The sequence below is a fragment of the Parasteatoda tepidariorum genome, chromosome 3 (assembly GCF_982258835.1).
Source record: "Parasteatoda tepidariorum strain Cologne lab strain chromosome 3, Ptep-v5.0, whole genome shotgun sequence".
Taxonomy (NCBI): domain Eukaryota; kingdom Metazoa; phylum Arthropoda; class Arachnida; order Araneae; family Theridiidae; genus Parasteatoda; species Parasteatoda tepidariorum.
The window spans coordinates 67,431,454-67,456,749 of NC_141757.1; the positions used below are offsets into that span (position 1 = coordinate 67,431,454).

Sequence of the window (25,296 nt, forward strand, 5' to 3'; positions counted from 1 at the left end):
TTAGACTATGTCAACCTTCATCTATCAAAAGGTACCTCAAGATAGAATCGAGTTAACATGTCTTATATACTAATGATTTGGTAATTAATATTTACAGTGGTAGTTACACCACAATTCCGTAATATTAGCTTTAGCAATGGATTTTATGTTTCTTGGTATTGCACGTAAACTACACTTCACTAGTGGGTGGCGCTCTTTCCAAAAACACTCCATGAAAATTTGTAAACTACCGAAAAAAAGGTGGTTCAAAATATTGCTCCTGTTTTTGAATTAGTATATTTCATTCATACAAACATACCTACAACAAATTTTAAATTTTATGATTATTGATATAAAAAGGGAAAAAAAGGACAATTATAATCTCCATGTGACACTTCTTCCCATCTTCTTTTTTGCGAATAAAGTAACTACAAGAAAAAAATTACAAATTAAAAACAAAATACTATTCACAGAAAGAGAACAATAATATTTACAACTGTACTTCAAACTAAAAGCATTTATTTCAACTGAGTTTACGGACAGCTTTTATCTCGTTCTAAAAATATTGGACTGAAAACAGACTGCACTTTGATGAACCGACGGTATTACAATATTTATAATATATAAACCAGTTTAACTAATTCTTCCAAACATTTCTTTTGAGTGTATCTCAATTTTCTTGAAGTTTGACGGTTTGCATCTGACATTTTGTTTATTTCACCCCATTCCGTGTTTTTTAAGCGAAGACATTTTAAAGATTGATGCTGTTCATCTCTTTGAGCAACATTATGATACAGAATATAAACCCGAATGTAATAATAGTGAGAACTTTCTTGTTGTTGTTTTGCTTAGATAATTTTTTTGTCGCTGGTATAGTATAAAACAGAATATAAACAAAAGTATGATAGTAGTAAAAATATTTTTAATCCTTTTTCTTTTTTACACCTACAATATAAGATGTAAACAAAATTGAAATATTTCTTTTCTTTTCCTTTTTTGCACAGTTTCAATAAGAGACAAAATATAAATAGGAGTAAAATAATAAGGCAAGTCATATTACCTTCTTTTAAATTTATAGCGACGATAATAGACAGAATATAAATTAGAGTAAAATAAGTGTGAAAGTTTTATTTTTCTAAAATATTGTGAAATAGTGAAAGTTTTATTATCCCCAGCGACAATATGAGATAGAATATGAACTAGAGTAAAATAATAGTGAAAGTTTTATTTTTCTAATACAAAGTGAAAGTTTTATTTTTCTAAAATATAGTGAAAGTTTTTATTATCCACGGCGAGATAGTATGAAACAGAATATAAACCAGAGTAAAATAATAGTGAAAGTTTTACTTTTCTAAAATATAGTGAAATAGTGAAAGTTTTATTATCCACCGAGACAGTGTGAAACAGAATATAAACCAGAGTAAAATAATAGTGAAAGTTTAATTTTTCTAAAATATAGCGCAATAGTGAAAATTTTATTATCCATCGCGGCAATATATGACAGAATATAAACTGGAGTAAAATAATAGTGAAAGTTTTATTTTTCTAAAATATAGTGAAATAGTGAAAGTTTTATTATCCATCGCGACAATATGAGGCAGAATATAAACTGGAGTAAAATAATAGTGAAAGTTTTATTTTTCTAAAACATAGTGAAATAGTGAAAGTTTTATTATCCACAGAGACAGTATGAAACTGAATAAAAACCAGAGTAAAATAATCGTGAAAGTTTCCTTTTTCGAAAATATAGTGAAAGCTTTATTACCCACCACGACAATATGAGACAGAATATAAACCAGAGTAAAATAATAGTGAAAGTTTTATTATTATCTCTTCTTAAAGACAGGTCAAAATGAGACAGAATATAAAAATTAAAATAATGGTGACTTATAGATAGGGACGATATGAATTACAATATAAACCGGTGTAAAATAATAGTGAGTTTCATTATTCTTTCTTCTTATTCACAGCTACAATATTATATAGAATGTAAACAAGAGTTAAATATAATACAAAAATAATTTTTATTCTTTCTTTTTTTTTGCTGCTACTAAATAAGACAGAATCTAACTAAGAGTTTAATAATGAAAAATGTTTTACACATTTTCTTCTTTCTTGCAGCTATAATATATGAGACAGAATATAAATTGGACTGAAATAATATGAAAAAATTTGTTGCAACAAGAATGACTTATACCCATAACTTAGCAAAACTTTTATTAAATTATATTTTTTGATAATTATCTTTTTGGGACGCTGATTTTCTAACTGCAAATTGATTTACGTAATCAAATACTAAACTCATTTTCTGTGAGTGAGCATATTTTATTCATATTAAGAAACTTCGAAATTTAATTAAATGAATAGTTTGCAGGTGCAAAATTTATCTGAATTTTAAATTCTAAATTCAAAAAAATACGAAACGAGATGTTGTTTTAAAGTTATTTCTTATATCTCTAGTAGTTGATTTTTTTAAAAAAAAATTATAAGCAAGTTAAATTTAATTTTTATGTATTACAATAAAATATATTATTATTAAATAAAATGATGATAATAGTTACAGGCAATCTTGTTTTCATAGAAGTGATTATTATGTTGATAGTAATCAATAAAAACAAGGTATATTACTTGATAAAATTGCAATTAAAAACTATAAAATAATTATAACATTAAAATTTAAAATATAATTTTAAGCTTTGTAATTTAGCTCAGTTTTAAGAGTTTAATGATTATTTGGGAATTTTAAATGTTCCAATAGTTTAAAGAAATAAAAAGTGTACTTGATTGTAAACTTTAAGTTAAAAAAATTATATTTTGGTTGTGATATAAAAATAAAAACTACCATGGAAATTAAGACTATTAAAACATCTATTGGAGATCACTTAAAAAGGTTCAGATCTACTAATATTATAAAAGATTGAGTTACGCTTGATGGTAATGACTTCTGCGGTAAGTTGCCACAAACTTTGAAGGATGGTTTCGAGGAAAATGAGGCGAAAAAGTTAATCCTGATTCTCTATTAGTCTGCAATGCGGTTGGTCCTAAACTAGAAATTAGAAGATTAGCACTCTTTTTAGAACAAGTTTTTTCGTACAATCTTCAATGATGAAATTAACCGACAAACAGTGCTTGAAACTGCTTGTAGAAGTTGCTCATTTTACAGTGGTGCATAACAAATGACTTATATTTCCACGAGTTTAAAAATTCAAATAAACTTTATTAGATCATTTAACTTAACAGTTTTCTACCATAAATTGAGGCAATTTGAATTCATGGGTGGTTTCATTCCATCGTAATTTTGTAACCAACTGTATAATGGTGACTTCAAGCTGCTATAGGGGATAGACTCCTAGTCCTTTATAATGATAGCTCAGTTTTTTTTACCACAGTGCCATTGCGTCTACTAGGCTGATTTAAAATTGGTCATAATTCCGAATTTTATTGTTTTTCTTTGAAGCAACAATATTCAAAATTTGTCACAGAGAATCGAGAAGTAACTTAAGGATTTGGTTTAATTAATTAGGGTTACTTAAATTAGGGTTTGAAGCATTCTGTCGTGTTTTTTTAAAACGCCCTTAGAGTTCCAAATTTATTACCTTTTAGTTGGCATTAATTTCTATGCGAGTTTTTTTATTTAATAAATAATTGAAACAGTACTTTTTACCTAAATTTTTTCTTAATTTTATATTAATTTTACGTTTTCTAGTTCGAAAATTGCATAGATATTGATATTTTTTCAGAATTTAGTGTTCTATCGACCAACCTGGCAAGCTTGCTTGACAAATTGGTCATCAAATCATTAAATTACGTAAAATAGTTATTTATAGGTCTTTTGAATAACATTTTTGACAATAACTATAAAAAAAAATCATGATTCAGATAACTTTTGTAAAATAAAAGCATTGCACAAACAGCCAGTTTTTAATGAGTTAGTGCCCCTAGCCGAACGATGACATTTCTGGACAAGAGTTGTTAAGCAATTCTCAATTCGTATGATGCGTCCTACCTCAACTTCAAGCTCATAACCGCTGTACTGAATTCCTCATCATGCTTCCTCTAGCCTGAATATTTGAAGTACAGCAATTATTTAAATTTGCAACTCTTATTATTATTATTATTCACCTTATTCCTGATGGAGGTTCTCTCTATTATCAGCAGATGGGAGTACAATAAGAGGCGTTTATAACTTCCTCTTGATGATACGAATTTATTGATTTACTCGAAGACTCTTATAGTATTATGATATCCTTTTATTACTATCTATATACTCTGTAGTATATACTCTAAATCAGAGATTCTAATTTACACTAATCTGAGCTGCTATGATGTCATAGGAGGGCTGCAAGACTTCCGGTTTGATTTGTTTTTTTTTTAGGATACTGGGTGTATGAGAAAAATTTATTTTCCGGTAATGTGTAACTTAATTAACAACTTGATGTTTTGTAGAAAAATGTAGACGCAAGTAACAATATTTAATGTAAAGAAATTGAAATGTAAAGAAAAAAAAATCACTTTATTTGATGTATGTAAATAAATTCCAAATGTTTCAAAGATTAATATGAAGATGAAACCTGCTGCAATTTTTTAAGTTGCTTAAATCATTAACGTTTTTATTAAAATATTTGATGTTGTGGTAATTTAGGAGAGTTATTAAATTGATTTTGCGAGGATTGATGTAAAACACCAGGTCCAAAACTTAATTTTTCTTTCTACAAAAATTGAATTTAAAATTGATTTTCTGAATTCTTTTTTTCAGTATTTTAAAATTAAGATTACGAATCTTCAAACTTATTACTTATATTGTTTTAATCAGTGTTTTTGTTTTAATTCAAGTTGGGACAAATTAGGGAATGATATATAAGTATGTTTTAGCTACGTACAATAAATAAAAATTTAAAAATGATAATCTCATTTTTATCATATTTTAAAATATTTTTTAAAAGAATTTTTTGGTCTCTAAATATATTCAAAAGTCATAAAACAAGTATTTGCTAAAATACATTCTAAAAGATCCTTTCCACTTAAAAATATGCATGTCATAAAAAACAAATATATTTGTTAAAATACATTTTAAAAGATATTTTTCACAGCCCATTTAAAAATATGCACAAGTCATAAAAACAAATATTCGCGATAATGCATTCTAAAAAGACTTTTTACACCTCAAAAGTATGATCAAGTCATAAAATAAATATTTATTAAAATGCATTCTTAAAGACCCTTCCCACCTTAGAAAATATGCACACATCATAAAATATGCATATTTGCTAAAATACATCCTAAAAGACTATTTCCTCCCCGCAAAAATTGTAAAAGCCATAAAACAAGTATAAAGTATTGGGGACTTGAGAATGGCTCAAATACAATTTCTTTTTTTTAAACATTAGATATTTAGAATATTGTTATAACAGTTTAGTTTAAGTTGAAAAAACTTCTGTATTTTCTGCTGCTCAGGTAACAATGTATATAATTTTTTTGTCTGCAATTCTTCTTTGTCACAGTTGTAAAGAACATTTTCAACTTTCCCTTGTTGTCTTTTTGTCTCTCTGCCAAACAAAGAAGTGTTTCATGGCGTGATTTATCACCACTTTTTCGAAAAAAGCTTAAAAATATTTCGGATAAGAGCAGTAGGATAGTATTTCTAAAATTATCTCTAAACATATAAAAGAAGAAGCAAAAATTATAATTGCGTATTGTTTGGAGAAATGCAGAAAGTTATTTAATTTATTTAAAAATTAACTATATGTATTGAACAAAGAGAAAAAGAATCGTATTCCAAAATGTATGCTGTGAGTTAAAAAACATAAAGCTGGAAAACAAATGTATTATAAAGCAATTTATATATTCTCTTACTGAATTATAGAAGATATAGTTTTAATCATATAGAGGTTTGTTTAAGAAAAATAGGTTAAAATGAATATGTAAAATTTTGTAACGTGGTTTCCTCAAAAATATTTTAATTAATTCAGCAATAACAGTTTCAATTAGAAACTAGATAGTGATTTCGAAGGCCACCATTTAAAGAGTAATTTTCTCAGAGAGTTAAGTATTTTTTCTCATTTTAAAGTATGTGCATTTCAAAATAGTTAGAAATATGCAGACATTTTTTGGATTGTAAAATAGAACAGAAATATCTCCGTTAAGCCCCCACTTAAGAACAGTTTTCAAGAAGTTGCATACTTTTTCTCATTTTCCCGTAGTTTTAGGATTGGATAAGACATGTTAAAATGATATTTTGAGTTACAAAATGGGATAAACTTCGCTCCCTTGAGCAACTGTTTTGACATAGCTTTCTGAAAATGCAGTTGACTTTTTTCATTTCAAAACTTTATTTTAGAATAGAATAAGAAATACAAAGACTTTTATATTAAAAATTAAGCTATTATTGAGCTCTAAGATGGTCAAAATTTGAAAGCATATTTAGTTTATTTTTCATAAAGAGTAGAAACGTAGCATTTTCCTATACTTAAAGATTCGAGACAACACACTTAGAAGAAACTGTTGAAGATGTTTAACCTTAACAATAATATCATTGACATGCTGCTTTATATATAATGATCGTTGGTTCTAATATTATCTCTGATTATTAGCTTCATGAAAACAGGACGTAAAATTATATATGAAAATAATGATATTAATGCCGCATATGAGAAAAATATAACTGTGTAGCATGACTTATTACCAGCCATTCATTAACCTTAAGGAATCAGAATATTGTTTTGTTGGAAATAATATAAAGAAATTTTTTTTATAAAACTAAATAATTGCTTTTAAAACTATATTTGAAATTGTTTCAGTCTATAAAATTATTTTACATGCAATATAATATTCCTTAAGCGAATGCACATAGTTATCTATAACAACGGTTCCAGAAATATGTCTTACTGTATCCTAGAGTTCTGTGGAAGGGTCTTAGGGGTTCTGCGAGTTTGGACTTTTCTTTTAAAACAATAATAAGTTTAGAAGCATGTAATCATATCAACATCCAATAGGTTATCCATTATTTATTTTAAAAAATGTTTTGGTTGTTTTCTTAGAAAATATGTAATCAAAATGCCAGTGTAAAGAGAAATAGTAAACTGAAAGGAAAAAATTGATAATATATTGAATAAACTAAGAAAAGAAAGTATATTTCTAAAATATTGCTCTGTTATTTGCAATTGAGAAAAAAAATGTAACAATAACGAATTATGTTTCTCTGAAAACCATTTTGAAAGTGGTTTTTTCCTTTCAGAATAAACTAGGACCAATTGTCCATTCTAGGACAAATATTAAAAAATCTAGACATCTCAATATTGGTGCCTAGGTGCACATTCTTATAAGACCCTTATTAAATCAATTTTGATTCCAACTGGGGCTAAGGTCAAATTGTTGCTAGGGTCGAAGTTGAGGAGTAGCAGCGAAAAGGAGGTTTACCTCCCTAGTACTTAAAAATATTCAGAGAAGCTGCTCTATAATTCAAAACATTCGTGAGTGTATCAGTATCTAGTTCAAAATTTTTGCTTACGGTCTCGTAACTTCTGAAATAAACACACTATATTTGAATTCGCATTTTAGTCTCATTTAAGATAAACTAGATGGTTATAAAAAGATAAACAACAACAATAAACTACATCTATCTATCTCTGTATGGTTAACACATTATCCCCACGGTATCAAATTACATTGGCAATATTTAAATGAGACAAAGTTCTTGACCTTTTTGGCGGAAGAGCCAGAATTCAGCATCCCACTCATATGTACCTACCTGTAATTTGACCTTCGACAAGGAACTTCTAATTTATTCAATTTTTTTTTGACAGCTTCATCCAAATTGATTTCAGTCAAAAGGATGACGTCACCTTCTTGATTTGGGTCATGGAAAAGAAAGTGGACAGAGTTGTAACCACTAGGTGTCACTGTTCAGCTTTTCTTCATTTAATAGTAGTGTTTTCTCTATTGTCTAAGGAGCATATATTTCAGAACTGGTTTCAAAACACCACACGATGCAGTCTGTAACGGTTGTTTTAACTGTCTGCCTGATAGTAAGTGTTATTTGTTGTTGCCTCTTTAAATGTTTGCGATTGAGTGATTACTGAAAGTCTTTTGTCAAAATTTAATTTGCTTCTGTAGGAGCTTACTTAGGAGTTTATACAGAAGGCTTTATGTTTATGTTCTGTTGCATCTTTTTGAAATTTTTTTTAAAAGTTTTTTGTTCTTGCAGATTTTAACTTTTATTTCAAAATTTAAGGAAATTTAATCTCAATTTATTTTAATGCAAGCATTTTAATTCAATTATAAATTCTATGGGCCCCCCCCTACTGATTTCTGAAATTTTTTAGATTCAAAAGCTTGTTTACTCATAATAAGTTTTTTTTCTCAACGGATAAAAAAAATCTGGTAAAATTACCGTACTATATGGTAAAGACATTTCTGGTAAAAAAACAACAACATAAATCTGGCTAATAAAGCCAAATTATACGATATTTAAATGATATTTGTGCATTAATTATTTTTCAGTTCATATGGTAACAGTTCACCAAAAAATTCCGGTTTTTAAAATTATAGTTCTTATAGCCACACATTTAGTTTAAAATACAAAACTGAAAAGCAAATTTAACCAAATAAATGATTCTTATGCCATGTTCTAAGGTGTCCTGATAATATTGCCAAATTTTACCACATTTACAAAATTTTATCACCCATTACAAAATTATATCTTATTGTCAATTTTACCAAAATCATTACCAAAGTGATTCAGTAAGAACTACCGAGCTTTTTAATGCTCCTATAGCGCCAAAAACAGGGCATATATTTTTTATATACTGGTAGTTTTACCATACTTTTTTCTCAGTGTATCTTTTGAAAAAATTGTTACTTTTCAGGGCATTTTTAAAGGTTATCGAAAACTAGGGTCAATTTATAAATATTCTACTATAGTTTCTTCATCTTATCTGTACAAATGTTTTACAAAAATAAAAGAATGAATAGTTATTAAATTTTAATGATAAAATAGCTTGCATATTTAACAACATAATATACTTTGTTCCAGCCACAAAATTTAAGTTAAAGCTAGAGTTGGAGTGCGATTTTTTTAAGTTTTAAAGTTAATGGACAATATTTTTTTTCGGACTCAAAATTTACTAAACAGCTATTCATTTTAATAAAAAAATGTTTTGTAGTAATATTATACTATTTAGTATAATATTACTATTACTACTGCTATTCATTTTATTAAGTAGCTAATTCGTAGTAATATTAATATAATACTACTATGAAAATAAATCTAAAATATGAATTTTCTGGTAAATAATTTCTGCGAACAATAGAAGAATTATTATGATTATATACTTTATTAGATTCAATGATATTCAGATGGATATAAAAGTCGACATGTTTCAGGCGCTCAAAAATAGGCACCCATTCTCTAGATTTGCCAAACTTCTGGCAAGTGACGACTACATCCATTTCCATCGTACCGCTTCAGTTTCTTGTTTTTTTATATAATAAAAGGGTTAATTATAAAACCACGAGAGTAGAAGTGCCGTTTTATTACACGATTGATGAATCAATCTTGTAATTCGCTATTTCAGCAGGAGTTTAATGGAAAAAATGTTTAAGATTTAAAATAAAGTAATAACCAATTATTTATATTTTATTTTTAAAAAAAAAGCCTTGGTGAAACATTTATGGATAGAAAAAAATACTCAGCGACCTGAGTTTTGGCCTCTACGCATAGGTTGGAAGCGATTTAGTTAATGTTAGAGTTATGAGTTATAGGCTGGAAACGATTTAGTTAATATTAGAGTTATGAGTTATAAGTTGGAAACGATTTAGTTAATATTAGAGTAATGAGTTATAGGTTGGAAACGATTTTGTTAATATTAGAGTTATGAGTTATAGGTTGGAAACGATTTAGTTAATATTGGGCCAATTTGCTGCTCATCACATTCGTGATTGAAAAACACCAAATCCACGATTTCTCAATTTGTTTTCAAAACTAAGATTATTTTTTAATGGAACACACAATTGCATAAAACTGATGACATAATTTACAAGTCCAAGATAAGCAAATATTATTGGCTCGCACATGTGTTGAAAGTTTTTTTCTTTCTCTTTGATTACCCGTTTTCCTTTGTTATCACACTCATAAACAGCAAAAAGATTTGTTCATTTTTCTTAAGAAATAAAAAATTAGTGAGTTTAGGATTAAAAGTAATGAACCTTGTTATCCCTTTTAGCTACAACTTATAGTCAACCCTACACAAAATTAAAATTTAAACGCAACTTAAGCGTTTTATAGTTATAAATATGGCTGTTCAGATTGTTCAATGTGCTCGTATTTTTTCCTAATTGTAATTTTCATAAAACCCTTCTGCCCATTTTATCTTCTACTCTAATTTTACCCTATCTTAGATGCCTTCTAATGTAAGTTATATATCTTAAAATTACAAATGTGGTTATTCAGAATATTTTACGTACTCGTATTTCTTCTTAAAACTGATTATTGCAATTTTAATCAGACCCTCTACCCATTTTAGCCATCACCTTTAATTTCACCCTATACAGAAAACTTTCTAACGTAAGTTATTTTTTTAAAAAAAAATTGCAAAATGTTTTATGTGCTCTTATTTTTTCCAGAAACTGATTATTTTATTGTTATAAGACTCTCTATTCATTTTAGTTCTTATTTCCATTTAACCCTATTAAAGAAACTTTCAAATTTTAGATATACATTTTTAAATATGTGGTGCAATCATGGGTGTTTTATATGTTAGCATATTTTCCAGAAGATTATTAAAATGATCCTTATAAGCGCTTTGATACATTTTTTTAAAGCCAAGAGAAATAAAAAGGAGAAAAAGTGCATTGATTATTGTTTACTTCTTGATTTTTTAAAAAAATCCTATGAGATCATCGAGTTGGTGTTGCGACCGATTGGCTAAATTACCCTGATTTAAGGACTATTTCTTATTAAACTTCACTTGTAATTTGGATTTAGTCACTGTTTACGAGAAGTAATGATTTTAGATACATTCAAATTGAAAAAAATTAACATCAGGAATTAAATAGTGAATTAATAAAATAGCTTTCTGCATAACAAAAAAGAAAAAGAAGAATCTTAAAAAAAAATCCGAAACTTGAAAGTGGTAAAAAAAAAAAAAAAAAAAGATACTTACTTCGAGTTATATCCACAATATTTCCTTCAGGGAAAGTTGTTTTCCTCTTTCTAAGTTTCAATGGCAGAAAGTTTCTTTTTCTTCCTTTTCTATTTCAAAAAAAGTCACGACGTTTGCAGAGATAACAACTAAATTAATGGAAGTGTTTATTAAAAAAGAATCGCAAACCACAAAATATTTAAAAATAAAATAAAAGTTTTGGAAAATTCACTATTTCGTGAAGTGTACACTTTTCGTTTCCATTCAATTCAAATTCACCTTTCACGATTTCAAACTTAAATTGTAAATAAAGTGCGCTCCATTCAGAAATCTATTATAATATGTATTTTTAGCTTCCTGGTCAAAAATAATCTTAAAATATATACAAATTTAGAAAGCAAAATAATATTTAAGTGCGAGAAAAGAGCACAAAAAATCTGAAACGTTAACAATAGTTCGGTTGCAGAAAAGACTTGAACGTGAGGCTTCCTGCTTCATCCGGCAAGCAAACAGGTTTTAATACTTTCATTCCTTTATTCCTCAGTTGTTATTTATTAGATTGGGTGAGCCTTTTTTATTTTCTGCTTTATTGGTTAATAATGAGCGTACTTAATGTGTGTACAGTTCAACTTCATTCTTAAGAATAATTTTAAAAATATTCTTTCTTAACTGTCATTAAATAACTTCAGGGGTTTCGATCTAAACATTTCATGCTAATAACAATTAGGTTATGCGTTTTTACTCAACCCCAGAAACTGCGAAAAATAATGAAGTTTTATCAATTTTTTTTACTATTGTTCTTTACATAAATAACGACAATGGGGTGGATATCATGCAATACTAATAACCAGTAATATTCACATTTTATAGGATATTCATAAAATAATTATTGAATTATTTTAGGATTGCATTTTTATCAAACTTAAAAATTTTTTTTAATTACACTAAATCATAATTATTAATAGTTATAGTTGTTTAATTTACGTCGCACTAAAGCTGCACAATGGGCTATTGGCGGCAGCCTGGAAAACATCCGAATCATGACATCACAATTTTGATTCTCAGCGGAGGTTCGGTAGCTCAACGACCTGCGCTCAAAGTCGAGCATTTTAGAATAAAACATTTTAAGGAGGACAGATGCTGCTCACCCTCACTCCCTTTGTAGCCTAATCGAAGTGGTCATCTACCTGTGCACTGACAGTGAACAGTGATGCTTGACTTCAGCGTTCTACCGTGAACCATATCTTACAATCAGCCCGCTGTGTGACTCGCAATTATAAGTAAAAATGTATGAATATATTGAACAGTTGTTTAATATAATATAATGAACGGTTGTTCTTTGTTATTAAAGGATCCTATCGCGTGATTTTTCTAGTCAAATACACTGAGAAAAAAAGAATGATCAAAATTACCAAAATCTAAATCTAAGGTTAAATTAACCATGTTTCTGGCTCAATGGGAACACCGAAAAGCTCGACAGTTTTTACCGAAGAGCTTATGTAATGATTTTGATAAAATTAACAATAAAATATGGTTTTTTAATGCGTGATAAAATTTTGTGCATGAGATAAAATTTGGTAACTTTATCATGATAACTTACTGTATGATATAAATACCATTTATTCGTTTAAATTTACTAGCAAATTTAAATTTTCTTAAAATAATTGCTTAAATTTACTTACAAATTTAAACTTATCCTGCAGATAATTACTTAAACTTTACTTCAGATTTAAATTTTTTACTAAACGCATGGTATTAAGAATAATAATTTTGAAAACCAAATTTTCGGTAAATCGTTATCATATGAACGCAAAATCGTTACCATATGAATGTACTGAATGAATGGTTTAAATACTGTATATTTTAGTTTTATTAACCGGAGTTATGATTCTTTTTACTAAAAATGTCCTTATCGTACAGTACAGTAATTTTACCAGTGTTTTCTTTTCACTGAAGGTGTTGAATACACCTTCAACAATGATGGATGGTCGTAGACTATTATCATCATACTGACAACGATGGTTGACTGTTTCAGACTATTATCATTGTCCTAATAGCAATGATGAACGGTTTTAGACAGGTATCGGCCTTTCTGCTATCATTACATAGGCAACAATGATGATTGGCTTTAGACTATTATCCTTTTCTGTTATGTAGCGATATTTAATTATGGATTCTATAGTTGTGTATAAAATCGTTTTCGTTTTGCTTTTGAAAATTAGAACAAATATTGAAAGTTTTAAATTATTTTTGCAATTTTGAAAGAGGTTTAAACATCCCTGAAATATTATTTTATATTTATGTTGGTCTTCGACCTTTCTGCTATCAATTAACACGCTGTCAAATAAAAAAAGGAAAGATAATAAATTTAAGGATAAGAATCTGCTTATCTGTCAATTACAGATTCTTTAAAGGTGATAAATTATCAGTTGTATAGTAAAGACCTGGGACATAGTGCGAATACGAGTGATATTATCTCTCTCCCTCCAAAAAAAAAAAAAAAAAAAAAAAAAGGAATTTAAGACTAATATGAAAAGTTTTAATGATGTTATTATTTACATTAATTATATACTTAAATTAAAATTTGTTCACCATTATCATATTTTTTCTCTTATGGCTCTAAAGTAATATGTATTTAAAAAGTGAAAAAAAATATTTTGCAAAATTTTATGGATAAATGTAGCTGATTATTTTAATCAAAATTATAAAATTTTCAGAGACATATCTTAATTGACAGGTTTCTCAAAAAACTTTTTTTCTTAAGATTAGAAAACTATGAATGTAAAAAATTTTGTTAAACTAACAATTTATTAATTAATCAATGAAAATATTAAGTTTAATATATCATTCATAATAATATTTTAAACGTTCTGGAAAAATGTACATAAAATATTTTCTAAAAAGCACGTGAAAACATGAAGTATATCAAACACAATATTCGCGTTTAAAGCACTTTTTAAAAACTTTATAACACCAAATTCAAAAATTATTTCAGTTAGTAATACTTAAATTCTTTGACTAAACTTAAAATAGTTCAGACTAGCTAAACACTCTTACTATAAACTCTCTGTCCTATTTTACATTTTCTTCGAAATTTGTGAAATGAATAAATCAAATTATGAAAGAACGGGTGTAAAGCTGTTGGCTTGATTTCAACAGTTTTCTCTTATTCGATGCCAGCAACGAAGTGAAACTCGTTTTCACCAGAAAATTTATAAGAGACACTTTTATAACAAGCCATTTTAAATTAGGGCGGCATTTATCTTTGAAAGAGAAATTAATTGCTTCCTAACATTTAATTTTTGAGCGATTACGAAATTGAAACTAGTTTTTTGTCTTATAAAAAAATTAATTTGTACTTATTTGATTAAATTTTTAATTGATGACTTTAAATTCAACGTTTAGAATTCATGAATTTTAATATTTGAGTTGAATTGTAATTTTTTTCTAATTAAAAAGCTTTTTATTTTAATTTTACAGTAGATAAAAATGTAATAAGTAAATAAAAGTCAATTACCAGTTAGCAACCTTTGAGGATTATGCGATATAATATATACACTCGGAGAAAAAAAAATTATTATAAAATTACGATACTGTATGGTAATGACGTTCTGGTTCTTTTTTTCCCCTCTTTTTTTAAAGGAATAAGAAGCATAATTTTGATTAATAAAATTAAAATTGTACTTAAATCATACGGAAAGGTTTACCAAATTTTATCACACGTTATAAACCATATTTTATTGCTAATTTTACCAAAATCATTATTAAAGTTCTTTGGTAAAAATTACCGATCGTTATAGTATTCTTGTAGAGCAAGAAACATGGCAAATTTTACCATATTCTTATAGTTGTTACCCTTCTTTTTTTTACTCAGTGCAGTTTGAGTATGTTAATTAATTTATTTACGGAAAAATGGACAAAAGATGCTTTCCTTAAGTTAACTTTAAACATAACTGCTTCTGACGAAGTCGAGGTTTGTTAAGGAATGTAGAAGGGGTTAGAGGTTATCCAAAAAGTAAGACTTAAGTAGTTGAGTTGATAGATCATGTGAATGTATAAACATCGTAATGTTCTTTTCAAGAATCAAATCACTAAAGCTAATTAAGCGAATCGAAAACTTTTTGAACATAGCTATAAATTTCATTCACCCAAGTGTAAATTAATGTAAAAAAAAAAAAAAGAGTAAACGTTATTTTTATATTTTTTCCAGGTATCAAATTTATAAGTCATAACAAAGTAAGCTAACTTTAGGTCAGGAATAGTTCTTTTTTATTAAATTTGTCTAAAACAGAACCGTTTATTTAGCACACTTTTACGATTCTTAAGCCCAATGTATGAATGTTTGTAATTTTGAGAATTATTTTGTCGGTGAAGTATTCTTTGTGCATTGTAAAAGTCAAGTCAGGGTATAAATTACCACTACTTTGCGTGTATCATCCATAAAATCCATTTCACCTTAATATTCATTTAATTGGATACATTATTTATTAATAATTTCATTAATATTCACCTTAATATTCTTTTTACGGTATGTGCATGTTAATACACTTGAATACCATATCTGATGTAGCAATAAAATTATTTTTTTATCGCCAACCTGCTTGTTAATTTGTCTTGTTGAAATTTTTTTTATTTGAAGCTCTTTCGTCAACAGAAATCAAAATTGCTTCAATTCGAATGTGTTACACTAATAGCAAATCTTGAATTTTAAACTCAGTGTACTATTTTGTGAAAGAAATTGAATGGTTAATTAAACTCGCAATAACTTAAACAATAAAAAAATTTTAAACTTTAAAAGAAAATCACCAACATTGCGAGATTTGTTCCATCTAAATTAAAGTTATTAAAATCAATGAATAATTCTTAGTTTTCGCATATTTTTAGGAATCAAAGAATTGCAATGTTGGAATAACTTTTCAGATCTTAAGAAAATTGTCTTTTATTTCTTTCAAATACCTTTCATTTTCTTTTCATTTCCATTTCTCTCTTTTGGCTTCTTTTCAAATACACATGTTGTGCCAGGTCACTGACTAAACATGTACTAATATAAACTAACTAACTAACAGTTACTAACAGCAAAACTAACAGTTATAAATAGCTCGAAAAAGTTAATAGTTGTTACATACTCAAAACAGTTAAAAAAAATAACATACTTTTGGCTAAAACAGCTTCTTTTCCCAGTCTTTGAAAAGTATATCTCCGTATAGAACAGAGAACAAATAAAGATGTTTGTTTGAGATTGTCTGTATATGACATAAACTACTTCATTATGTCCATAAAATACAAGATTTTCTTTTTCTATTATTTCTGAGATCGGGCTAAAATTACTTGGATTCTAAAGTGATATCAATGATATTGCTTCAAATGTAATATATAGCAAAGCTCTTTCAGCAAGGTAATAAGGCGGAGATTTTTGACTAGCATATTGTGGATTTCTTATGAAAAATTAACTCATATAACATGTCCTTTAAAAAGTGCTATTAAAATTTAATCTTTTTATTTTTTATTAAATGCGAAGAAGCTGTTAGTAATGACATTTTTTTCAAAAGTAGTTTGATTATTTAGTTCTATCGACATACCGTATTCGTTAAGAGAATAGGGTGTTGAGAAAATAGAAGTTTATAGTTGTACCACTACGAAATTTAATTTAGCACAGATTAAATTTATTTTAAAATATTTTCTTAAAAGGTTTTTTACAATCTTTTTCATATTGTATAGTGAGATATAGTGTAAAAAATTCTGGATAAAAACGCACTAAAAAAGAACCGACACTGAAGGTACTTTTTACCGGAATTACCCATTTTTACCGGAACATCTAATAGAGAAAAAAAAATCTGAGTCACCGTAATTTTTACAGTAACAATTACCATAAAATCACTGAATCACTTTAATAAAAGAAATGCTACTTCAAAAATTGCTGTATAATAGTTTACGGTAAAAATACATTTTACTGTTAAGTGCCGGTACTTCATACCGTAATTTGATTCGGAATTTTTTATCAGTGTATAATGAATAAAAAAACTTGTATTAGGTAGGTAGTTTTGTTGAGATAAAAATACTTTCAAAGATAGTTTAAGATTTTTGTCACGGTTTGTATTATCTTTGATACAAAAGACGATGAGTGGGACGATTTCACCTCATTCACGTTAAATAAGTAACTGGGCTAAAATAATTCAAGGTCAATTGATAGGCGGAAAAAAGACAAATTCCGACAAGAAAATGTGTCAGAAAAACGTTGCCGTTTCCGTTTAAACACCTTCTCAAAATTTGCTAGAAAATAAAAAGATTATTGCGATTACTTATAGGGTGCAAGGATTACTTAATTTTAGTATGCTGCCTTCAAAATGTTATAAATTCCTTAATATTTTAAATTTAAGCACTTCAGATTATTGAAACACACCAGAGGTACCTCTCTCAATTAGTTTGAATCACGGAAAACACATAGTTGCTTAATTAATTAAATAATTCTTATGTACTAACTAGTTTTTACACTGAAATTCCGTACCTTATAGGAATTCTGTACCCTGCTAGCACCGACCATAGTGTATATGTTAAATATCCACAATGGTAGACGGATCATGAGCAAACCATGGGAGGCTTTCGAGGTTTTCCTTTTCATATAACGCAAATGTGGGTTAGTTCCATCAAATTTCTCCCAGTACTTGATACAGGAGTTCCCTTTTTTTCTGGATTAGGTTCAAAATTACAAGACTACGGAGTTGAACATTGGTAGTCGTAAACTTAAAAATTGGGTCTGCTGTTCAACGACGGTTATTAAATAAAATATAAACTATTTAATTATTTCAAAACTAATTCAAACTTGAAGCAAAATGCAACAAATTATTCATTTACAAAATTTAGATTACGTGCCTGTAAAAATCAATTTTCGAAAGCTGATAGTACTGAATTGGCCAGTCTGAATTACGCGGCGCAACAAAAAATATCCGAGTTTGATGTAAAATAACTCTGAAACATTTCCAACCACACCATTAACATTTTAAAATCATAATGATTATTAAACATTTTTCCAGAAATTTGAGAAATTTCGCATTGTTTTATCGAATATAATTTGAGTTATAACGATAAAAAGCATACTCTGCAAAGATTTTGTGAAACAGCAAGGATTGCGGCAGTAATTTTTTTATGCAGAGAATAAATGGAAATTTTTACAGAATTCGTGTTCATCGTGTGAATTGATTTTGAAATAGATGAGTGTAAAGAAATATGAGTAAACGAATACTAAGCGTAGTAAATGTTTCTGGAAAGGATAACAATAATATTACAGTTTTAAATATTCTTTTTAATATTTTCTGTACTCAAATTTTAGTTTTTCCAAAATGTAGGAATTGCACTGGGAAACGAATTTCTGTCACGTTTATACAAGTGCTTGATTTTGTCTAATTTGGGTGGGAGGATTTTAAATCTGCAATTAGTTTTGCTTCTAAAGCTACTTATATATACATTTTTTAAATGACATTTTTTGTCTATTTTGTGTAAAAATGTACGTTATATATGTCGGGGATCGAATAAATGTTGCGATAGATTTCTAAGGGAGTTAGAGCATATCATCAGGATTGAAACTGCATTGGAACCCATGCCCAGAAATGTCATCATACGCTGCTAGGATGCGTCCCACTTATGAAATCTTTCTTTGTCTGCTTCTGAACTGGCCATAACAGGAAAGTTTCCCTAACCGTGTACGACTATATTTCCGGCCATGGGTTCTTAATTAGTTTTAATTTTGATGATGTCCTCTAACTCTCCAAACAGTTTCTTGCTCCATTTATGCGACTTCCTGTTATATATAACATTTTTATGATTGCACATTTAGGCAGAAATAGGCTAAAAATGTCATTTAAAAAAACTGCAGTTTTGCTAGAATAATCAATTGCAGATTTGAAAAATACGAAAATATCTAAGATCTGTGGCGTAACTACCACTACAAATATTGAATACCAATTCACTAGAATATAATACATGTTAACTTGAATCCATCTTGAGGTACGTACCTTTTGGTAGATGAAGGTTGACATGGTCTATAATAAAATATCCCTAAAGATCTGTTAAAAAAAATCTCATACAAGACAAAAAGTACAAAAGAAAATTTGTTTTTCGATGTAATAATAGGTGTTATTTAAGTGTCTCTTATTCTTTGTGTTTTGTTACCAGTTACACTTCACATCTGTATCTGCACAAAGACGAAACAACCGTTACGGCAATCCAAAGCTTAGCGTCGATAATGAATCCAGATCTGCAAGAGCCAAAAGTAAGTTTTTTATTCCTATTATTAACATAACGATTTTGTCAAAATTAATCACAGGTTTGAAAGTTAAATGGATGGAGGAAGTATGTAAATTGATGAATGGTGAGCGGAGGTCGCTTTTAAATATCTTTATAATTTCGCATACTTATTTTATGACCTCCACTATCTCCACTAATGTAGTTTCCATTGAAGATTCTGTTAACGGGTTGAAATAGGAAGAACTAATCTGTTTGTTATGTACAACAAAGACGCCATTCCTCTATAGAATAAGGGGATTTCTTTTAACTATTAAATTTATACTAGTGGGCTGCGCCCCCTGCTCGCTGTCGCTCGCCAACCTCCGAAAATTGCTACGCAATCAAATATGGTTTGCTTCACAAACCAAGCTCTCTTCGCTTGCTACTAACTTAGTTACATTGTAAATGCACAAAATTCTAAGAATTCAAAACAATCGTTCAAATCCATATAAAAACTTTTTTTTAAAAAACAAATTACATCCTTTTAGTAAATACTAAGTCATTAAAATAAATTTAAATTCAAATAAATGACATGTAATTCGTTAAACCTATTAGAAATGTGCTGTAGTATAAAATCTTAAGATAAAATTTCTAAAACTGTTATCTCTTTAAAAAGGTTAAAATTTTGGCTGGTGAGAATGCTCTCTCTGGTTATTTCAGTTTCCGTTTTTAAAAGCGCTATATGTTGAGCCACCTCAGCTAGATTTGGCATGTAACATTTTTAGCGGCAATCATTGGTCGATTTTCTAGCGTTGCCATTCGGGGAGTTGTAATGAGGCTTTTTTGTCACCGTGTAAGAGAAATATATATATATATATAGATTATTGGTCTGAAAAGAGATGATGTAGAAAAAGCACATCTACGCATTATTGAATCAGCCAAATTCTGAATTGGTGTATTAGAGAATTAGCAAGCGAATCAATCAGCAGGAATTGGCGAATTAATGATTGTATTCGAGAATCAGTGAATGAGGAATTTGGTCATTCATTGAATAGGCATATTATTGAATTAGAAAATCAGTTAATAAGTAGTCCATCATTAACTGATTTTTTAATTCATGCTATGTTATCAATTTGAAAATTAATAAAAAAAGTTTTTAAGCCTATAATTTGTAAAATGGCAGCCAACGGGTTCAATATTTGTTTTTCTGAAATGTTTCATAACTTATTTTCAATCTTATTATTTCATTTATGTAAGCAATGCGAAATATAGCAATGCCTTATTGATTGTAACTTTATTAAAATGGTTTTCATTTGATTCTATTAATTAATTTTTCAACGCTACTTGAACTGAGTTGTCATACGAGGGTTGTAAATTAAATAGTGGCAACTTAACCTTGAAACTCACAGAAGGGTGGGCATGCGCAAATAGGATATGAGAGCGGTGAAGTTCCGCTGTTGTCGATGTGTAGAGTGCAAAAAACAGTCGATCTGCTTAGAAGGGCAGTTGTTGTGTGGCGTTAAAGTGAGGAGTTTCGTTTCCATCGCTCTAAAGACTGAGACGGTGTGATTCTTACACATGCTGTACCTGAAGGACAAACTGTCAACGCAGATTACTATTGCCGATTTCTATGGCACCATTTCTTCGCACCATCTACGTCCGGCTATGCGGCGCAAACGTCCACGTTTATTGCACAACAATCTTCCTATCGTATTGCATGACAACGCTCGTTGCCATGTCGCTAACAAAGTCACTCTCCTATTGCGACGGTGTCAGTGGGAAATCCTGGAACACCCTCTCTACTCACCAGACATGAGTCCTTGTGACTTCGATTTGTTTCCGAAGTTGAAGGAACCCCTCCGAGGGCACCGATTTCATGATGTTTCATCTGCACTCCACGCAGTACGGCGCTCGGTTGCTCACATCAACAATCAACACCTTGCCACTGGTCTACAACGGCCTCCCGACATTTGGCTGAAGATTATAAGCTTTGCCGGTGATTACATAGAAGGAATGTAATGCAATTGCACTTGTAATTTCATTAAAAATTGATTTATACCTATGTTGCCATTACTTAATTTACAACCCTCGTGTTTAGAAAATTGACAGCTTTGTGTTCTGTAGTAATGTAAATCACTAAGAAAAAAAATAACCTAAAAGGACAAACATTTAAAACAAAATTCATACTCTAACAGCATCTGAAAATGCCAAAAATGCGTTTGATTTAAATGTAAATTGTAAATGTAAATGTAAATTGTAATAGCAAATCAATCAACATTTATTTGTATTATTATATGAATTGTATTTCATATGGTAAAAAAATGCATATGCTTATGAAAAAATTTAAATATTTATGACGCCAATGAGTACGAAGATTTCCCCTTTGTGTACTTTGTTGGACTTCGTTAGAATTTGTTGCACTGGCACTTGGAGAAAGGAACCGATTTCAATTGCTTTAAAATGATTTGAAAAGCGTTCACTCCGTATGATACTAACCTGTTTCAACAATTTTCAGTTAATTTGTCGTGTGACACTGGAAAGATGTTGTTTAAAATCAATTTCGTCCAACCATTTGGAGGAGTGGTGCAAGTAGGATCAAAGGCATCTAGAGAATGTACCATTCGAGGGGATAGAGTTCGAACATCATATGTTCTTTCAGTAAATCCTGATTCTTGCGGGAGCTGTAAGGAACAACGGGTAAGCATTTTTTGTTTTATTAGGATCTTAAATAAACTTTTAAAAAGCATATATAATTAACGTCCTTAGGGGCCGTTCAAAAAGTACGTACATCACAAAAGGGGGGGAGGGGATTTACTATTTTGTACGGTTTTGTACGATGGGGAGGGGGGGAGGTATTTTTCAAAGTACGTACGTTATAAGCATACACCAAATTTAAATTTGACTTCTTCCTACACACGTATTATACATATGTTTGTTCTTGTATTTTTTTTTCACACGGCTACCGCTTGTTAGAATGAGTAAATCAGTTCTCAAAATAAGTTGTCTCGCAAAATAAAAAATTGCAAACACCAAATTTTCCCCGATTGGTGGTATTTCCCCGTTGAGTGTTATAGTTTAAATAATTTAAACGAATAAATTATTTTAAATAAATATTTAATTTTATTAAAAACATAATTATTTTAGTTTTTATCAAAAAGGGGGGTAGACTAATAAAATGTACGTACTCTAAGGGGGGGGGGGGGAGTACGACCTTATGTACGGTAATGTACGAAGGGGGGGGAGGGGTTTAAAATTTCTCCATTTTTGTGTACGTACTTTTTGAACGGCCCCTTATCATCTTTAATCAAAAGATGATTTAAGATGGGAAGCACATTTAATTAATTAAATAATTACATAATTTTTAGTTATTTGTTTAATTGATTAGAAAGCTTTTTTTATTGTTATGATTACAAAACTTTAAAGGTCTTTTTTATTGGCTTGATTAATCAACTGAAAGGACCTTTTGATTGGCTTGATTGTACAAATTTAAGGATTTTTCAATTCTGTAGATTTTACAACTTAAAGGGACCTTTTTATTTCATTGATTGTACAGCTTTAAATTCTTTTTTGTTGCTTCATTGATAACATAAATCTAAGTTTTTTTTATAACTTGAGATAGTGATTATAGAATTTTTTTTAAAACTTCTATTTAAATTATAACAAAAAATACAAACAAATGAAACAAGATAACAATAACTTGAGAAAACGAAATCCTTCTTAAGTTATGCAAAATTAAAAAAAAAATATACCATATCACATTCTCTTTTTGAAATGTTTATAAAACTAAATAAATGAAAAAAAGAAAAGTAAAAAGAAGATAATTGGCTTTTTTAATTAAGTTGATGACACATATTTTAAGAGTTTTAATTGGATTGATTACGCGACTCTAAAACTTCTTTTCGTTGCTTTAATTATAACATTAACATTATAAACAATATTCAGATTGTTTATCACAAATGTGTGTTTTTATTACATGCGCAATACGCTAAGTAAAGTTTTAATGTCTGTTTGTCCATTATAAAAATGGGAACTTTTCAAAATGACAGGTCAAGGTAGGATAAAGGCTACGTTAACCCAATTAATTTTTTTAAAAGTTAAATTTCATTATGCTTTGTACCATGGTTTACAGTACCTGTTCAGACGCTATGCTATTTTTTTTTTCAATTTTTATGAAATTAAGAGAAGTGCAAAAGAAATACTGCAACATGCTTTTCAGATTATAATTGAGAATTAAAATAAATTTTGATGCAGCTCATTGTATAAAAATAGTTCTGCTTCCATAACACGCAAGTTTTATCAATATACAGTGATCATTTAATTATTTGTATAATTTTATTATGTGGGGAGAGTAGTTATCGACAATGCCAACCGTCATCTATGAAAAGGTACCCCACCATAGAATCAAGTTAACATGCCTTATATACTAGTGAATTGCAGTTGTAATTTTGTAGTGGTAGATACGCTACAGTACTCCCCCACCAGAATTATATCTGTGATAGAATTCGATGAACGGATACCACCAGTTGATTCATTGCTGCTTTTATGAGAAGCCTGGAGAGCTGTATTAAGATCACCGTACTTTTTGAGTGCTGAATGTGAGAGGTGTATTAACTTCACGATCGTAGTCGCTCCTGTGTTGCCGTTAGCAGTCGAGTGTATGCAAGCCGACATTGTGCGTGATCGAGACTGAGTAGCAACAGTGCGAGGAGGTGGATAATGTCGCAGTCACAAGTAGCAAGTCAACTGTTCAATGTGGACCATCTATCGAAGTAGGCGTTTTTCAGATCGAAGTAGGGGTTCATGTTAAGATACGCGTGTTCATTTCAAAGTGGGCGTTACTGCTAAGGTAGGCGTGTTCGCATCACGTCCGGGTCACCAATGTAGTGAGAGTAGTTATCGACAATGCCAACTGTCACCTATGAGAAGGTACCCCACCATAGAATCGAGTTAACATGTCTTATATACTAGTGAATTGCAGTTGTAATTTTGTAGTGGTAGATACGCTACAATTATTAAACACAATGCATTTTTGTCAACTCATGAGCCACACGTGTCTTGAAACTTATCTCATGTTCAAGATAAAATTATTATCCCTGATATGTTTCAATTTTCATGGTGCTATAAAGATTACCCTTATAATGTATTCTTACAGTGCCTGAAAATTTAGTGATATCTCTAAACAATTATTTTTTTTTGGCTTTTCTTCCGTAGTTGTTTCATTCAATGATATTACTCTTTTCCAGGTCATTTAGGCATTTATAATATGCATATAGTGTACCTATTTCTACCACTCTCTTGATACCTTACTAGATTGCACAACAGTGTTTAGTTTGATGATTTGTAATCTTACCAATTTTTTTAGCTTAGTGTTAAAACCATTTTGCCTTCAAATATCCTTTATAATAAATACCGTCAGAGAATCCAGATTCCAATTTTAACAGAAAATGCAGTAGTTGTTACATAACTTTGATATACGCTTGTTTTTCAGCATGTTGTTTTCTAATGCAGATCATTGTAGTGGCAATTTCTAACTAAGTTGAAGAGCGGCTACAACTGTTCAGAAATACGCAGCGATAAATTAAGCAGTAAATTATCTATATTCAACTGACAATTTAAAATTCCCATAGTTTTATATTATGCGAAAGTGTGCTTTTAGTCTAAAAAGCGTGGGGACAAATAAGGTTAAATAAATAAACATTTATACTTACTGGTAATATTTATTATGAAATGTATACATTTGTTTTTTTTAGTGCTCAACACCTGGCACATTTGTTAATACTCTCTACATTCGTTATCATCCAACACTTGAGAGAGATGGAGATGAACTTAAAACCGTCATTTGCAAGTATCAAGCAGGTTCCATTCAAGCTGGATGAAAATTTAGTCCATTTCAAACATTACTTGTCATCATGGATTCGATTTCTTCACACATGCCAAATAAACAAACCATTTTCTAAAA

At 29.2% G+C, this 25,296-nt stretch overlaps 1 protein-coding gene and 1 long non-coding RNA gene across 3 annotated transcripts; one reads left to right on the forward strand and one right to left on the reverse strand.

The window, feature by feature from the left end:
* Positions 1–265: 265 nt before the first annotated feature.
* On the reverse strand, positions 266–19,358 carry LOC139426965 (uncharacterized). 2 transcript variants are annotated; one of them, XR_015432592.1, is made up of 3 exons: positions 19,127–19,358; positions 11,139–11,266; positions 266–407 (listed from the first exon to the last, which is right to left on the reverse strand). It is a non-coding gene; the product is annotated as an uncharacterized LOC139426965 (long non-coding RNA). The 2 variants fall into 2 exon arrangements; XR_011638108.2 differs by lacking the exon at positions 19,127–19,358 and adding an exon at positions 12,266–12,643.
* On the forward strand, positions 7,847–25,296 carry LOC107454152 (uncharacterized). The gene is made up of 4 exons (XM_043053096.3): positions 7,847–8,003; positions 19,287–19,383; positions 21,853–22,034; positions 25,088–25,296. Exons 1-4 carry the CDS (start codon positions 7,965–7,967, stop codon positions 25,211–25,213), a joined length of 444 nt encoding a protein of 147 aa, XP_042909030.2. The 5' UTR covers positions 7,847–7,964; the 3' UTR covers positions 25,214–25,296.

Bases quoted from the DNA above. Each gene is read 5' to 3' on its own strand.
- LOC107454152 (XM_043053096.3), top strand. From the start codon at position 7,965: ATGCAGTCTGTAACGGTTGTTTTAACTGTCTGCCTGATA. The intron at 19,384-21,852 runs GTAAGTTTTTTA...AACAATTTTCAG, and splicing joins CAGATCTGCAAGAGCCAAAA to TTAATTTGTCGTGTGACACT. The intron at 22,035-25,087 runs GTAAGCATTTTT...TGTTTTTTTTAG, and splicing joins GGAGCTGTAAGGAACAACGG to TGCTCAACACCTGGCACATT.